Source organism: Thalia democratica, chromosome 4, assembly GCF_965202585.1.
Source record: "Thalia democratica chromosome 4, ktThaDemo2.hap1.1, whole genome shotgun sequence".
Lineage (NCBI taxonomy): Eukaryota > Metazoa > Chordata > Thaliacea > Salpida > Salpidae > Thalia > Thalia democratica.
This window is the reverse complement of record NC_139168.1, coordinates 27,914,405-27,932,926: the sequence shown is the minus strand read 5'-3', so window position 1 is coordinate 27,932,926 and position 18,522 is coordinate 27,914,405. Positions and strand designations below refer to the sequence as shown.

The 18,522-nt window shown below is 26.6% G+C and overlaps 1 protein-coding gene across 1 annotated transcript in view; it reads right to left on the bottom strand.

The window, feature by feature from the left end:
- The window catches only part of LOC145833199 (uncharacterized), a 62,572-nt gene that overhangs the window by 4,780 nt on the left and 39,270 nt on the right, over positions 1-18,522 (bottom strand). The window contains exons 17-43 of the mRNA XM_082940398.1: positions 13,676-13,850; positions 13,497-13,531; positions 12,731-12,905; positions 12,556-12,590; positions 11,792-11,966; positions 11,620-11,651; positions 10,645-10,827; positions 9,608-9,661; positions 9,273-9,441; positions 8,243-8,420; positions 7,697-7,831; positions 7,355-7,505; positions 6,645-7,037; positions 6,050-6,216; positions 5,602-5,879; positions 5,129-5,367; positions 4,500-4,577; positions 4,133-4,214; positions 3,714-3,869; positions 3,383-3,399; positions 3,117-3,148; positions 2,865-2,918; positions 2,492-2,535; positions 1,623-1,796; positions 1,279-1,434; positions 892-960; positions 174-353 (exon numbers count right to left, since the gene is read on the bottom strand). Coding sequence (XP_082796524.1) covers positions 174-353; positions 892-960; positions 1,279-1,434; positions 1,623-1,796; positions 2,492-2,535; positions 2,865-2,918; positions 3,117-3,148; positions 3,383-3,399; positions 3,714-3,869; positions 4,133-4,214; positions 4,500-4,577; positions 5,129-5,367; positions 5,602-5,879; positions 6,050-6,216; positions 6,645-7,037; positions 7,355-7,505; positions 7,697-7,831; positions 8,243-8,420; positions 9,273-9,441; positions 9,608-9,661; positions 10,645-10,827; positions 11,620-11,651; positions 11,792-11,966; positions 12,556-12,590; positions 12,731-12,905; positions 13,497-13,531; positions 13,676-13,850 — 3,616 coding nt within the window. The remainder of the gene's footprint in view (positions 1-173; positions 354-891; positions 961-1,278; positions 1,435-1,622; positions 1,797-2,491; positions 2,536-2,864; positions 2,919-3,116; positions 3,149-3,382; positions 3,400-3,713; positions 3,870-4,132; positions 4,215-4,499; positions 4,578-5,128; positions 5,368-5,601; positions 5,880-6,049; positions 6,217-6,644; positions 7,038-7,354; positions 7,506-7,696; positions 7,832-8,242; positions 8,421-9,272; positions 9,442-9,607; positions 9,662-10,644; positions 10,828-11,619; positions 11,652-11,791; positions 11,967-12,555; positions 12,591-12,730; positions 12,906-13,496; positions 13,532-13,675; positions 13,851-18,522) is intronic.

The window sequence follows — 18,522 nt, the reverse complement described above, 5'->3', positions numbered from 1 at the left end:
TTTATTAGTAAATTGTGTTTACCGTGCATTAAATACTTTATATAATTGTAACTAAATACCAAGTACAATCTAAATTTTCTAATGTCATTCCAACTTTTTATTCATAAGTGTGAGTGCACTCATAACTTAATCACTGTAAAAGTGAGCTTGTTTAAAAAAAGCCTGATAGTAACCTGAGAATCTGTAGAGCAAGTTGTTGATGGCCGTTTGCTGGTTGTAGTTCATATGTGGGGGGTTGTACGCATGACCTTTGCCGCGTGGCTGGCTGTAACCGGGCCTGAGCGGTTTTGTGAGCACTTTTTCGTATTTCTTAAAACTGGCAGAAGTCGGTCTCGGAGCAATGGGCCTGGGTGCTGCAAAAAATATTTTATAAGTGGTAATTTACAGGTTATCATATGGGAATTGAAGAAAAACTTATGGAAATAATTTTAAGATGGTAGAAGCTTTAATTTGCTGCAAAGTAAATAACTTAATGTTTTGTTTTCTTATTTGCAAATAGAACTTAGTTTATACATTTCTATAACAGTAATTAATTTTTATATTTTCTACAACCATTATTACAAAGTATGTAAACTGTTATTAGTTGGTATTTAAAAGTCTGTGTTATAAAAAAGTTTTACTAACAATTATATATATATAAAATTGAAAACATTACAATATTGACTTTATTTTACTACGTTTTACATATACTAAAATCATTTGATTTGTTCCAAAACTTGTCGTATATTGAATATTTAGTTTTTAACAACTAAATAACTTTTTAAAATCATTGCAGTTCAAATATGAACATTAAAGTAAAAATCAAAGTAGAATATTCCTAAAGTTCTGTTCACAATGTTAAACGATAGATATATCTAATACTTTAATACGTTGAACGAAATGAAATCTTACTTTGATGAGCATTTCTGAAAAATCCTGGTCGTTGGGCAGCCTTAAGTTTATCTTCTCCTTTTGCGTACCCTGCAAATAAATGAGTTATAAGTTAATATGAATTTTAATATTAACATGTTTTTTAAAACTTACTTTTAAAACATTATATAATGTGTTTCACACAGCTTAAATACAAATAACACATTACTAGTAAGTAATTAAAGTACCTTGAAAATAAAAAAAAGTTTTGTACAACAACTAACAGATTTCATAGATTACTTTCAGAAACTGATTTAATTTTTTTATAGTTGAACATATAAAAATACTCAGCGTTATTGGCACGCTAACTTCTTTTGTGACTATAAAAATCTATTTAGCGTGAGTTTGAGTAGAAAGTAAACAAATAACTGTTAGCCTCGTTGTTGTAACCCAGGGAGCCCAATTTGCCCAATTTGACGTTCAGTCCCGCTTTCTTCGGCCCGTTGCCGATTGTTTGACGGTTGGCACTCACACCAACACCGTTCAACCGATTGTTTTTCACCGGTACATACTTGCGGTTCGCACCTGAAAATGAAAGCTTTAGATTGTTGCAGGTTTTTTAAAAGATAAATTGATTTTTTAATGTCTTAAACGTTAACAATTGAAAGATAATTAATGAATTTCATAGTTAAGTCACAGCAACACTGCAATACCAGATTAAAGATCAATTGTATTATTTTATGGAAAAGGCTCAAAATTAACTTTTTAAACACCTGTGTTGGAGCTGTTAGTGAGAGCATTCCTCATGTTTTGCTGCGGGTTGCCAAACGGTACCTGGTCGTACAGCTGGTTGAGTTTGCTTTGCGCGGTTCTGTTCTGGTTGGCGTTCGCGCGGTAGCTGTGCAAAGCGCGTTGTTGGTTCTCCACGTCTTGCTTGTGCAGGGGCGCTGTGTTTTAATATTTAAATAGGATTGTGGTTGGTGACAAGTGTGTGTATTGATTTGTGGATACCAACACAGGGTTGCAACTAGTTTTATCAAAAATTTTTCCAGTTTTTTGAGTAAACACTAGTGAGTTTATTTTTAGTCTAAAATTAAGTTTAAGGCAAGAAAACTGTGTTAAATTGTATAAAAACATTGAAGAGATACTGTAAAGCTACTTTAAATCTTTTTTTTATAAAATATTTTTTTATGACGACAAAAAATTTTATCTATGCAAAAGATTTTTTGTGTCAAATCGAAATTTTACTACTGAACATGTTTAAACTGTTAAATATTCCAGGTTTTTTTGCTCAAATTGTCAAATTCGAGATTTTTCCAGGTAAAGTGGCAATCCTGCCGAGAGTTAAAAACAATTCTAACTTTAATAATTATTTTTTGCAAGATTGCAGATTTACTGTATTGGTTTGATGTTTTAAATTAGTTGATTGTGGTTGACAAAAATTTTGTTTATTGGTCAATGAATACAGTTTTGGAAAATAACGGTTTTAGCAAATGCATAAGAAAATATATAATCTTACTAAGAACTAAATTTTAAAATTTGATTTCGATTTTATAAGATTTCAGAAGTTCAAACTTAATGAATAAAAAAATATATATTTAAAATTCCTTAGAAAATAAATTTAGCTTATAAGGAAACTAACTTGGTATGTATTTACAATCTCTGTAGTCACTGTTGTGTATCCGTCTGTAATTTTAAAATATTGAATTAAAATAAAATTACAACCTTCTAACTATATAAGAAACAAGAAAAGCAGACTTGGTTCTTTTTGGAATTTAATTACAAGTTAAAAAAAGGAACTTGTTGCTTATAAGTTTTTTTAAAGTCTAAGTAAAACAAAAAACACTTCATCAAGTTTTCTTAACAAAAGTATAAGTGATTCGAAAGCTGAACAAATACTGTTTTACAAAAAGTTATAACAAATATTTTGTATACATTTTTACACTTTTACAAAAAAAAATTAAAATTTTCTGTTTGAACTCATTTATACAGCTACTATTTCTGTTTTAACTTACATATTTGTGTCAAATCTGTTTGGTTTAAGTGTTGTTCCGACGTTGAACTTGTTTCTGTGAAGATTTATTTTCATAAGTTTAGTGCAACTGGTAATAAAATTTAAACTTGCTGCAACAGTCTTTATATTAAGATAAATTCAGATCACAAACGAATGCTATTTTCAAATATGCGTTTTTATGCCGGAGTGAATAACATTTTGTTGTACTCAAAATCATAAATCAAAATAAATTTATATCAAGTGAAAAACTCACTCTAAGTGTTCTTTAGTGTAGTCCAGTGGTACCTGATTAAAAATGGTTACGTTGTTTTAGATACTCGTATATAAAAACCAAGTTGTGTAAGTGAAACATAAAAGTAAAATGCAGAGTATTTACAAAATCATTTAATTTAACTAACACACTACAAAAAATAAAATAATTATACTTGGAAATTAAAATAAAAAGCTAGTAAACTAATGTTTTTGATTAAGTTTGTGTACAAAAAACATGAGATTTAAACAATTTAACAATCAACTCACAGCAGAAGTAGGTACGCCTGTAAAAAAAAAATAATTTTAATTCAGAGTACTTCAAAAAAGACCATCTATAAAATATGTTAACGAATTTCAAACCAAACTCGTACTACTAAAACGTTTTATTCAATTTTACTATTTGCGGGGAGCATTTAAAATTAAAATCAAATGGTAGTGCTTGATTATACAAATGAAATTAATTTCGTAAACACTATTTATTTTACTTTTTTATATAAGACAACTAAAAACTACTTAGTTTATATCCAAAACGAATATTGCAAACGCAACAAGTTTTAACCGCTTTTGAAAATGTAGAACTAGATTAGCAACAACTTACTCATAATCCTGATCGTTGTGGAAAACTTGCAACACTCGATGTGCTTCTGATTGCCGAAGTGACTCTGCAGCGAGTCGCTTGTTTTCGCCAGCCTTTTGAAGCAGAACTTGCAGAAGTAATCGTTGCCGATCAAAACCAAGCAGTCCTGCACTGCAGCTGTTGTCGCAGAATTTTAATTATCAATACGCTATTTTTTATTTATTTAACAGCTGTAAAACGTTACGTTCAAAAACTTATTTTTTTCCAACTGTCAAGTTATGTAAACGACCATGTTAAAACATAACACTTTGTTTAGAAAACATTGACAAGATAAGGGGGAGAATGTAAGCCATACAACTGTTCTAAAAACTATAAACGAAAACAATTTAAAGAACTGTTGTAATTATGATGAAAAAGACATAAAAGTGTTGAAAACAAACATTTGATTTTGTGGTTCTGCGCCAACTCCATAATGTCGCAGGCGTCGTCCGTTTCGTAAGTCGGCCATGCATACGAATTTTTCTGTTGAAACATGATTTGTAAATGTAAAAAATGTTTGCTAGATATCACGAAAAACTTCGCAAAGCTGCGTTGCTAGTTTGAAATAAAGAATACGACTTTAGGTTTTTGATAAAATAAATTTTGTGGAAACTGCTGTAATGTTATAAACATGATAACGAAACACTGTATTTCTAACACGCCTAAAGTAAAACACTGTGTTGTTTTTGTTAACCCGTCAAACAAAGTCTTTGTGTATATCATAAATGCTAATAAACTTTGAATTTATCGATATAACTTGTATCAAACCTTTTTCTCGCTTTCGTACCGTTTATCCCAGTCATCCAAAATTTTAGACTCTCTGGCACCTGCGGCAGGAGAATTTTTCTGTAAAATATTATATTTAATAAGTGTTTCTCCGAAAATATTATATTTAATTTGAAGCAGAGTTTTTAATACAATGTAAAAATAAGTAGGTGGATAGTACTTCCAAGTTATTTTTTTTTTAATTTAAATGCTGTTGTATATTTACTGGCTTTTACTTGTTAAAGGACGTAGTGCAGACTTATCACACTAAAATACTACTAAATAATTTGTATAAAAAAACTTGATACAACAACGGCTAAAATAATTTAAAAATTAAGTGTACACACAACCATTTATACCGTCAAAAAGAAAGTCAACAATCAATTTTTAGAACAGACTTTAAAAAACATAATTAAAGAAAGCTTAAGCGCAAAATAGTTTAGTTAGAAGAATGTGGAAAAATTGGTTACAGCAATAGTACAACGTAACTAATTCAAAGTTTAAGTGGTACATAAGCAAACATTATGAGATTAAATTGTAATTACAGTTTTCAATGTAAGGCTTCTAACTAAATATGATACCAAAAATTCTTACTTCGGTTATATAAACAAAAATCAAAAACTTTAGATTACCTTTTTCTTCTTGCTCTTTTTCGATTTCTTTGTCTTCTTCTTCTTTACTTGACATCTATTTTCTTCTTGAACATCCCGATCAACGCCAGGAGACAGATCCTCAGCAATGTCTTGATCAAATGCAGGAGGCAGATCCTCGGGAATGTCTTTTACCTGATCGAACTCAGGAGACGTACTGTCCACCGGAGTATGCTGGTCAACGTCGTCTTCAGCCATGGAGTCTTGATCAAAAAATTCACCTTTTAAGTAAACAAATAATTTAATTTTTAAATTAAAAAAAGATAATAATTTATAAAATAAAATATAAAAAAAAAAGTTACATTGCACTAAACAAATTAAAAAAAATGCACCTTTAAAATAAACAAACAACTTCATATAAAAAAGTTATGAAACAAATAATAATATCTGAACTAATATATAAATGAAAAAGGTTTTACAGAAATAAAGTAAATTGAAAAAAAATAAATATAGACCTTTATCCGGGAGATCTCGACCAACGTTGTAAGGCGGATCTTCGTCCGATAAATCCATGACGAGGTCCTCGCTATCCGAATATTCGGCCGGGCCGTCGTCGTCAATTGTTTTGTCAACGATTTGTTTTGGTTTATAAGCACCACCGTCTTCATCCACGGCCCGGTATAACTCTTCGAAGAAGTCCATGCCTTCTGCAGGGTCAGTGTTTTTGTGCTCTTCAGCTGCTTCATCTGCGACAATTTTTCCGCTTAGGCTTTCTTCTTGGGGTTTTTTGCTTCTGTAAAAAATGAAAACTTAAGTAGTCAGATCAGTATGAAATGAATAAAAAAAACATTTTTTTTTGTAACCCTTTTTGTTAGTGCTAGCTAATTTAATTCAAGAAAGTAAGAGTTAAGTGCTGATTAAGTTAATTCTTTGTTTTTTGTATGATGAACTTTACTGCAATACCTGCGATGTTTCTTCTTTTTTGGTTCACCACTTGATGATGGTGATTTTTCTTGCTGTTTCTGCAAAAGTCTATTACTCCTCTTGACTGAAGTCTTGTCCAAAACTTGCGGTTTCTTCAAAGATCTGTCACTGTCTGGTCTGGCGTTTTCTTTTACATCTTTCTTTTTCTGTATTTTATAAAGATTAAGAAAGACAATCTATTTTGTTGAACACAAAATGCTTTCTCAAGTTTTTACTTAAACCCAAAGTTTAACCAGTTTACTGTTATAAGCATTATTTTAAATATACCTTCTTTTTTTAATACAAATATTTTGATAATTAATATAAGTTTTGTTATTGAATTCAATTAGAGGTCTCTTTTTAATCAAAGATTGTATTTTAATTTTTTCAAAAATTCTACCTGATTTAGAATTTATTTAATGCACTAAAAAGCTCATTGAGCAAAACATTTTTTTTTATAATTTTGTAAAAAGTACAATACACATTGATATTCAATGAACCATTTAAATAGTTTTAACAATAACTAATGCTAGCTTCAATGTGAAAATACTTCAAAAACAATTTTCCATCTCACAACAATCTTCAGCAAACTCACGGGTGTTGACGGCGTCTTCTTCTTCTTCCTCGCGCCGGGGTCGATCGCGCTGTCCCTGTACTTCAGCGGCAGCTTGGTCCGTCTCCTCCTCCCCTCCGCAGTCCCGCGAGGCGTCGGCTCGCCGCCGCTCGGCCTCGAAGTCCTCTTGAAAGTTCCGATCATGCCGACGCCGGGAACGTGCCGCATGATCGGCTGTATTTCCGGGGAGGCGACCTCGCTGACCTTGGATTTGAACTCCGGCTTTTTGACCTCAGTTCGTTTAGGCTGATGCTTTGCAACTTTTGCCGGGTTCTTTTCCGCCGGGGAGCCCATCACTTCAAAGATTGGTTTTCTAGGTTGCTTCACTTGCGGTTGCTTTGCCACTGCTGGATCTTTTTTAGTTTTGGTATCGAGCTGTTTTTTTGGGGAGACTTTAGAGGTTGCTTTCTTAACAGCAGTTTTATGTTTATCATTTGATGCACCAGTTTTATCAAATAAATCTTTACTTTTATATTTTGATTTTCCCTTTTTTTGCAACTGTTTTAAAAACAAAATTTCAAAAACATTTAGTTTGCTACAAAAAATACACATACATCAGTAAGCAATAATTATGAGGAAATATTTGTAACAAATAATTTTTAAAACCCATTAAATATATGTGTGTTGAAAAAGTATGCAGAGATGACATTTCACAAACATTAAACGCTTAAAAGCGCACAAACTCAACTTACTTGCACTTTAGATATTTTTTCATTTTTCCCATCAATTTTGTTTTCTGTTCTTTCGTGTCTCAAAGACCTTCTGAAAACTGGAGGACTTTCTTCTTTTTCCTCCTTTTCTTTTCTTGTCAAAGTGACTTCCTTCTTTTCAGGAGTTACTTTCCTAAAATTTAAATTTAAGTAAAAAAAAACCTTTTTCTAAAGAAGGTATTTATGTAGTGCTGTAAAGTGGATTTTTCAAAAAGAAAAGAGTTGAATTATTAGACTAGTTATAAAAAACACAGTTGATTTTGAATAAATTGAAGTATGTTATATTTTTTATGATTATTTCTGATTAATTTATTAGAAAATTACTTTTTGATTTCGGTAAGTTTCTTCTTTCCCACGGGTAACTTTGAAATTTTCACCTGTTTCTTATCCTTATCAGACTCCGAATTATTTCTGAATTTGTTCGGTTTCCTTACTTCTCTTTTCTCCCTTACTTTTGTCCTTGATTTTTATTATCAGTTACTTTTTTTTTAGAGTTTTAAATTAGCGTTATTAGAACCGTGCGATCAGAAAATTTTTGTCAAAATTTAGGAACATTATGTTTTTTTTTCAAAGTACTTAATTAATCAAATTCTAGCTTGTTAGCTATTATGATACAAACCACACAATTTATTTTTTAAAGTTTTAAAGTTTTTTTAAAGAGTTTAGAACTAAACAAGTATCTATGTAGTTTTCTTTATTTTCTAACTTCAATTTAGTATGAAAAAAAAATATTTACTTGGCTAAAACTGATTTAGTAGAGAAATCACACCAGTCAAAAATCAAATGTGTGGAAATTAATTAATGTAAAACTATGATTGTTTTTTTGTTACTAGTTTCATAAAACAATTAAATAAAAAAAAACAAAAATACCTGTGTTTGGTCACCACAGGTTTACTTGCTGCTTCAGTATACTCCACTTCATCTTCGGACAACATACCAGATTTTCGCTTTTTCTCTTTTTTCTCGTTTTCTTTGGCGATTCTCTCATTTCTCTTTTCTGCTTTTGTCATCACTTTTTTCTTGGTATGTTTTAAACTTGCTGCTTTACCTAATTTTTTTTTAAATTAACTGTAACTATGTAATTATGCAAGTTTAACTAATATATCTAAATATAATTTATATTTTCCCTAATATTCAATGTTAATGTTAACAGTAAATTTTTTTGAATTGCAGCAAAAAAAACTTTTTTCATACTAAGAAATGAGCAAAAATATTAAAACATTTTAAAATTTTACCTAAATAAATAGTCAGGCAGAATTAAATTAAGTCAAGTATTTTCTATCGGTTACTAGAACAGGTTAAAAAATTAAAATCTTTAAATCCTCCTAAGATAAACTGTCATGCAGTCCATAAATATTAATTAAAATAATATTTAAACATAGTATATAATTAAGCATAGAGCTTAAGTGATCAAACTTTAAATAACATTTTTTCAAAAGAATGATGATATGTACTTTTTTCAAATAAAATCTTTAAAAAAAAATAACTTCAAAATAAAGTATATTCATCAACTGATTTAGTCTTTAAGTACTCTTTGGATTTTTTCCAATTACACAAGGTGGTTTACTGTTTTCCAACAAAGCATTTAGAAGATTTAGAAACAAACCAACTTAAGTATATGTTTGATATACTTTATTTTCAAGTTTCTGAAATAAGTTGAACAATTTACATATAATTTGAAACATGTAATAAAGGAAAAGCTAACTTTTGTGCTTTGTATCATGTTATCATGTTTACTCATTCTAAAACTTAGTTACCAAGTTTTCTCTACTTTTAGGAGGAAATGAAGTGTAACAATTTATATTCTTTTTTTTATAGAGTTAGACAGTATACAGAATATTTTCAATATTCATTTAAACATTTTTTTAAATAATTTCTAAAATCTAAAAAAGAAACTAACCATTTTTAGCATTTGAGTGCGATTTGCTTTCCAAATGGTTTTGAATGAAGGTGTCGTATGGCTTTTGCATTACAATATTGCAAGTTTTACAATGCAAATCTTCGCCTACCATCTCTAAATCTTTCTGGTACAAGACAATGTACTTGATGCAAAGGTCAGTTGGGCTCATCTGGATAAAAACAACTGAACTAAGAAATTGCATGTTTTATATTTGAGCTTTATCAAGTTAACCAATAAATGAGTCTATCTTGAGCGATCACAGTTATTTTCTTGCAATTTAAAAACCATGGAAATAAACATGTATAAAAATAAAAATTACACTTTATAATACTTACGTTGTCATCTTCATTCACATTACCGTTCTTTTTGTTATCTCGTTCCTTTTTTGCCTGTGAAAAAGATCATTGAAAATATGTATAAAAATAAAAAATAGTCAGTTTAGTTGACCACTGGGTTAAGCAACTCTAATATAATATGTTATCTTTATAATACATATATAATTAAACAAAAGTGAGTACAACCAAGCTAAATTAAACATGTAACATAAAAAGCTTAAGTTCAAAAAATTAAATGACCTAAAAGTAAATATCTTTCGAGCTTCAAAATTTCTATATGAGAGAACTAATAAAGTAAACACAATTAGCCTTTTAAGTCAAAAAAAATCTCTTTTTTTCTCAAAATTCTTATTAAAATTCCAATTTTCTAAGTAAAAAAAATATATATACTTGTATAAATTTTTGTGTAACATATTTTTATTGGTTACTCTGTTTTTTGTTAAAAGGGAAACTAATAAGTTTACCCAAGAGCAACAGATCTTTAAAACTTATAAATTAAGTTATACAAAAGTTTATCAATTAGTTTATGTAAGCAGGTTATTTCTATAACTACACTCTTTTTTGATATAAGATGTTAGAGAGTTTACTTCATTTTATGAACTGGTTTGAAATCAGTTAAAAAACTACTTTTAAGTTATGTACAAAAAGCATATAAACTTATCTGTTATGATTGGATTTTCAAAAAACACAAATTCAACTTTAAATGTACAGGTGTTAGCAAACTAAAAACCCGCACTGTTTTATTTAGCATAAGTTTTTTAAGTTGTAAAAAATAGTATAGGTGCAATAATTTACTTAGACAAATTTTGGTACAAAAAATCCTTTGACTTAAAATATTTACTTGAAAAAAAACTTATAGTATATGCAACCACAGCTATCATACAAAATCTAAAGTTGATTATAAAAAACCAATTATATTTAAAAAACACAAGTTTATTTTTTCTCCAAGTTGACAACAAAAAGTATAAAAAATGGTAATTAAATTCTGAGAACAACCATATAATTTTTAACCATTTATTTAATCACAGTATACTTACTTTTACAGCATCTATATGTTCCTGTTTATCCAAGTGAACATTAACATCGTCTAAATTATTGATGTTTCTTACTATTTCATTGCACAACAAACACTTCAGAGCAACTTCACCGTTTTCGACAAACTTCTCCAACACGTTTGGATTCTTCAAGCAGGCCACATTGATGACCAAATTTTCTGTGCTCTGGGTATTTTATGTGTTGTTAAAAAGTTAATGTGATAGATACCGTTTTTATTTAAAATATAAAGAATATACCTTTTTAAACAGGCCACAATAATTACAAGATTTTCTGTGCTATATGTTAATTCAAAATTTTTGACAATTTATTGTATTAAAATATTTTCTTTATATAACAAAAATTAGTACAATATTATTCAATAATTAAAAATATGTAACATTATTGTCAAGAAGAGTTACTTTATCAGTAGCAACAAAAAGTAAGCATTTCTTAAACACTTTAAATATTTTCTATAAAGAAGATCAAATTTATTATAGTTAAGTTGAATTATGATTTCATATATAATAATACATATTTTTAGAAAAAATTAAACAAAAAAAAGTTAGATACAAGTCTAAACTTTTTTTATTAAAAAATATTTATAAAAACCATTTAATTATAGTTTCTTTAAATCTAGAATATTTTTGTCACTAGTAAAATAAATTAAAGTAGTAATAGTGTAACTTATACTCATACTTTTCATATATAATGAATATGTGCTAAACATTAATTACTTTTTTTGATTTAATTTGAAAACAAAAATGAAAGTTTTAATCTATTTTTATACTTTCATGCAAATTATTTCTTACATCATAAACAGAACTTAAACACTGTGTCAAAACTTTAGCATTTTAAATCTAAATTATTAAGTTTACTTGTACATAGAATTGTGTTCTATTCAGGTAAGTTTTAATGATAGGTATATAATATTTCAATTATAAATATCTTGTAACTTATTATTTTCAAAAAGTTCTCACTTCGTTTTCAGTTTGCTCCTCTGCAGGTATATCTTTGAAAACAATTGTAGTTAAAGCAATTTTCAGAAAGAAAAACAGAACAAATGAAAAACAAAAATACAAATTTTAGCAAAAACATTATTGTTTACTTTAGCTGAAGTTTTGAATACAAATATATAATTTTGTGTAATACCTTTTCGCTTGTTCGCAATGTGCTTAGGGTCGTTCAAATGAGATTCGGCCTGTTCAAAGGGAATCAGGTTAAAGCACCAACAGCAGCCCAACCCTCCCTGGTAATGCATGTATTCACCAGGATACTTGTTTGTGTAATACTCTGCATCTTTGGTTGGAGCCACACTAACAAAGGTCTGTGAAAAGGTTTGCACCATAAGAAGAAAAACTATTTCAAGAAAGAAGAAATTTATGGATCATTTAAAATTATTGTGACAGTTAATTATTAATAATTTAAAAAACATATTAACTATTATAACTAATGTTATAAATATTTTGAACAGTTATTATAGATAATTATTAATATAAAATACTTCAATTATAAGAGAAAATATAAAAATATTATTTACACAACACTTTAATAGAAGATTTTAGATTAAATCTAGAATATTTTTGAAACTAGTAAAGTAGTATGTATAAATTTAAGTAGTATGTATAACTATTACTCAATACTATCATTATAATAACTAAGTATTATACATTAAATACTTTAATTTTTATTGTTTTCTTTTCAGAAACAAAATATTTATTTATTTTTTCATGAAAATTATTTCTTACATTTTATACAACATTTAAACACTGTGTCAACAATTGAGCATATTAAACCTAAATTATAAAGTGTACTAATGCTTAGGATAGTGTTTTATTCAAATAAGTTTTTATGATAGGTATATTAGAATTTAAAACTATATATCTTGTAACTAATTATTTTAAAAATGTTCTCACTTTATTTTCAGTTTGCTTTTCACTAGGCAATCCTCCTTTAAAAACAATTGTAGTTTAATTTCAAAAAAAAAAAACACATAACAATTGAAAAACAAAATATATAACTTTTAGCAAAAAACAGTACTCTTTACTATAGCTGAAGTTTTGAATACAAATATATAATTTTGTGTAATACTTTTTCGCTTGTTCGCAATGTGATCAAGGTCCTTCAAATGAGATTCGGCCTGTTCAAAGGGAATCAGGTTCATGCACCAAGAGCAGGCCAACCCTCCTTCGTGTTCCGCGTAATCACCAGGATACTTGTTTGTGTAATACATCGCATCTTTGGTTGAAGTCATACTAACAAATGTCTGTGAAAAAGTTTGCACCATGAGAAGAAAAAATATTCTAAGAAAGAAGAAATTTATTGATCATTTAAAATTATTGTGATAGTTAGTTATTAATAATTTAAAAACATATTAACTATTATAACTAATGTAACCATAAAAATTTATAATTTTATTAACTATTTTAAACAGTTATTATAAATATTTTTTATTATAAAATACTTCAATTATAAGAAGAATTATAAAAATATTATTTATACAACACTTTAATAGAAGATTTTAGATTAAATTTAGAATGTTTTTGACAGTAATAAAATAAATTAAAGTAGTATAACTATTACACAATATTATCATTATAATAACTATGTATTATACATTAAATACTTTAATTTTTATTGATTTCTTTTGAGAAAAAAAAAAGTATTATTTCATGGAATTATTTCTTAAAAATTATACAACATTTAAACACTGTGTCAAAAATTGAGCATTTGAAACCTAAATTATTAAGTGTACTAGTGCTTAGGATAGTGTTTTATTCAAATAAGTTTTAATGATAGGTATATTAGAATTTAAAACTATATATCTTGTAACTAATTATTTTCAAAAAGATCTCACTTCATTTTCAGTTTGCTTTTCACTTGGCAATCCTCCTTTAAAAACAGTTGTAGTTTAAGCAGATTTCAAAAACAAAAACACAGAAAAATTAAAAAACAAAAAATATAACTATTAGCAAAAAACAGTATTCTTTACTATAGCTGAAGTTTTGACTACAAATATGTAATTTTGTGTAATACCTTTTCGCTTGGTTGCAATGTGATCAAGGTCCTTCAAATGAGATTCGGCCTGTTCAAAGGGAATCAGGTTCATGCACCAACAGCAGGCCAACCCTCCTTCGTGTTCCGCGTAGTCACCAGGATACTTGTTTGTGTAATACACCGCATCTTTGGTTGAAGTCATACTAACAAATGTCTGTGAAAAGGTTTGCACCATGAGAAGAAAATTATTTAAATGAAAATAAATTTATTAATCATTTTAAATTATAATTATAAATAGTTATTACTTAATTAAAAACTTAGTAATTATTATAAATAATGTCATTATTTAATCAATATTTTTTTTAAGTATTTTAACATATTGTTATATAAAATAATTATTAAAAAGTATTTCAGTTATAAGAAGAATTATATAAGGAATTATTTATACAACACTTCAACATAAGACTCTAGATTAAAATGTTAACTTGTCAAACATGCCAGGCAATGAATAAACTACCCTACTTGAAAAAAATAAAGTAATAAAAATTGGTCAAGAGAAATTATCACATGTAAAAGCAAAATTAACCTTTGTTTAAAAATTTGTAGATATTTGCTTTTGTGTTAACTATTTTCTGTATTTGGAGTACTATAAAATTATACCATAAAAATGTTTGCCTTTCAAATTTGCATTCAGCTAAGTTCAATAATATTCTAAATTATAAAATTAAGCTCAAAACTAAGTATATATATATATATACTATAACTTAGTATATAAACCAAAAACAATACTCTTCTGAATAATTTCAAACTAACATTTTTATAAATAGTTTTATAATTCTTTAAGTACATTTGTAGTTATAAACACTTTAATTAATGGAATACTACTTTTCAGTTTAATATTAATTTTTTACCTTAAAAAATAAATAGAAAATAAATATACAAAGTTATCAGTAGTTACCTAGGATGATGTAGCACAAATATCAAGCTGAAGTTATATTATATTCAATGTCTTTTTTAACCATAACTTTAGGCTAAAAATCAATTTTTAAGCCTAATATGTTTGATCTAAAATGATACTTTGTTTAAAACAAGCTATATAAATTCATAGTAAGAATTTATTTATTATAAACTAAAATATTTAATTGATTTAATTTTACAGTATCATAACTATCATAAATTATTGTATTGATATCATCACTTTGTATTGTAAATTAAAATAATTAAATGTTTAAATGTTATTAGTTTATGATAAATAAGCTCAATTTTTTATATATTTTTTAAGCCTAAATTTATGGTTAAAAAACATATCATAATATAATTTCAGCTTGATATGGTGCAACATCATCCTAGGTGATTACCAAATTATCTATAATTAATTACTTTAACTTTTTTTCGCTTGTTCTGTTTAAAAAATATACTTTTTTGTTGTTTCTTTTCCAAAGCAATGTTTATCTTTCACTAGGCATGATTTTTTTTTGGAAAAGTATGCAAAAGTGTTTCAATTTATAAAAAAGCATGTGCAATCAATGAAATTTACTTTAAAACAGATTTTAAAAATCCCCTAAGTTACAACTACACACAATTTGTCTAATTTTCATAGCAAAATTCAGTGTTCAAAACCATAGGTAAGTAATTTTCAAACTGAAGTTGAACACTGAACATAAAGGTTTAATGTCAACAACTCCTAAATTAAAAAAAAAATATTTTGTAGTCTTTTGGTGTTATGAGAATTAAATGTTCAAAACAATTATCTAGAAAATTAAAACTTAAGTTTAGTACTGAATAAAAAATTAAATGTAAACAATTTCTAAAATTTTACTAAAACTTAACCTTGTGGTCTTGATTAAAAAATAAGTTTTATATATTTAAATCTGCAAACAGTACACAGCGTTGCCAAATGTTTCTGGCAAATTCTTTCTAGGTTTTTAAAATTTCCTCCAGGTTTTTGGGTCTATTTTTAGTTCAAAATTAAATTTAAGGTTAAAAACTGTATTAAATGATAAAAAAAACACTAAAAAGATACTGTAAGCTAGTTTAAATGTGTTTTTTTTTTTTGATGATGGCAAAAAATTTTATTTGATAGATTTTTTGTGTCAAATCAAATTCTACTACTTAATATGTAAAATTTGTTTACAATTCCAGGTTTTTTAGCCTAAATTGTCAGATTCTAAGTTTTCCAGGACTCCAGGTTTTTGATAACTCTGAATACAATTTATAACAAGTATTTTGCAAAAATCTCAATATGTTACTATGTTACAATAAGCACTAAAAATAGTCATGTTAATCAAAATATATAATACTTGAATTTTTATTTCAAAATAGGCTTCAGCAAAACTAAAAAGTTATTTTACAATAAAATAAAAGATAAAACAAAGTTAAGATGATGACATACAAAATTACTAAAAAACAGTCACAAGTATCAGCCAAATAAAAATTTTAAACATAAGCTTGGAATACTTTTAAGTATTATTTTAGTATAAAACATGTGTAACATTTTTTTTATTAGTTTTTAACTCCTTACTATAAATAATGTTGATTTTGATATCAACAACAACCCTAAAAAATATTATAATTTACTAAGTTAATAACTAGGAGTATAAAAAATCTGCACAGCATATAAAGATGTGTTATACATAGTTTACTCCTAATATTTAGAATTTCAGTTCTAGTTTAATCTATATTTAAAAGTAGTTAAAGTCTTTTAAACACTTTTCTTTTTTTGTTTATTTATTGTGAAAATTTATGGAACACCTACACTTTTGGCTGAAAAGCAGAAGCTCCCAGCCACATTAGTACTGCTTTAATTTGATTGGCTAAAATTTTGACAAAAAGAGAAATAGACATTTTGGACTATTAAAAATAATTTTAAATTTATAGCAGGGCTAAACTTTGATTTAATAGTTGAAAAATTGCAAACAATTTTTACTGAATAGTAACATAAAAACTCAAAACGTTTAACTAACTTTGAAAAAATATTAATATTTTCAGATACAACTTATACGGTATTGCAAAATTTCATTTAATTTTTTTTTAATGTTCAATATATATATATTTGTAATAAATAAATAAATTACAGCATAGAAAATTTAGTTTTTCTTCAACTTGATTTACTTTAAATTCTCAGAAGAAAAAAAATTAAGACCAAAATAAGTTTTAACAGATTTTAATACTTAAGTTTTTTTTTTATGTGTTGTGATGTGCAACAAGTTTTAAAGACCACATAAATAAAATTTAAAGTTATTATGAAGACAAAATATTAGTAAAAATTATTAATTTCTAATTTTAAATAAAATATTTTAGTGGAGCAAAAAAAATAAGTAGCTTCAAATCTAAAACAAAATAGAATTATTCTTATGATAAAGTCGCCTTTAAGACTTCGGTCTAACAACATTGCCAGTCGTACCATTTCTAATCAGTTTAATATCTACCAAACAAATATAGACTAACTTGTGCACTAATCTGCATGTACTAAAGTAAACTGTAGTATTTATAATAGTTGAACTGATTAAAAGAACATTTCTAAAGATAAAAGTTTAATAATACAGTAAATACTGTATATTATAGGTGAAAACAATGATAATAAACTTCAGAATTTTTTTAAAGATGTTAAATTGTTAAATATCATTTTCTTTTGTATAAAACTGTATGAATTTCAAGTTTTCAATTTTAGTAATGAAATTAATTCTTACAGGGTTACCTCAAGTTTAAAAGAATATCAGCTTTTTAGAATTACTTCAAGATTTTTCATATTAAAGTTTTTTAAACCATTTCTGCTATAAAACTGAATTTAAGTTTTTTTTTTTTTTGAATAATATAAAATCATTTAAAATATATTTAAATGCATTAAATGTATTTCATAGTTTATGAAATTCTAAATGATACAAAAAAAATTAAGTTTTACCATAATTGTAAACAATATAATTTTTATAGTTCACATGAAAAAGTTGGTTAAAATTCCAGATTTTTCCAGAGTTTTAGTGATTTCTTTCAGGGTGGCCACTGATTTTTAGGAAATTTTAAGGTTTTATAAATTTTTTCCAGGTTTTTAAACTTACACGTTTTTTAGTCTAATTTAATTTAAATATAAGTCAGATAAAGCTACATAAAATGTGTTTTTAAATTAAAAAAACAATAATGACAAAAAAATTTTATCAGTATTTTAAGTTAAAATTCTTTACTTAACATGTAAAAACTGTATAAAATTTGATTTCTAGTGATTTTTGTTCAAATTTCCAGGTTTTTAAAGTTTTCTCAAATTCCAGGTTTTTATAGTTTTTTTGGCCTAAATTGTCAAATTTCAGGAGTTTCTGAGTTTAGTGGCCACCTTGTTTTATTTAAAATTTAATTAATTTAATTTAATTAAGTTTTCAATATTTCACCAATTCCTACTTTTTTTGTCACAAATTTAAAATTTCCAGGTTTTTCCAGGTTTATTGGCAATTCTGTTTTTTTTAATGTAAATTAGCTAATTTAAGTTCAAAAAGAAAAAAAAAGTGTTGGTGAAAAGCATTAAAGGCAAACTTTACTTTAAACTTGACCACATAAATATATAGATGAAAATTATGATCATATCAGTAAATTAAAATTAAGAATAAGAATTTTTCAAATTTTAAAAATTATCTGTTAACTGCTTATATTATATTAATAATCAGATTAATAATAATCACTTTGAATTTTATACCAATAATTGAGTATGGACTAGCTTTTAAATTCTTTAGACTATAGATTCCATTGTCTTCCAATTGGTTGAGTCAACCAATTGAAAGAAGTGGATTCGAAAAAAAAAACATTTTTTGGACTAAGATTAAATGGATAAGATCTGAATTTAATAACTAAAAAAAAAAACTAGTTTAAGTTAATGTTAAAAATATTATTCTTATTACTAC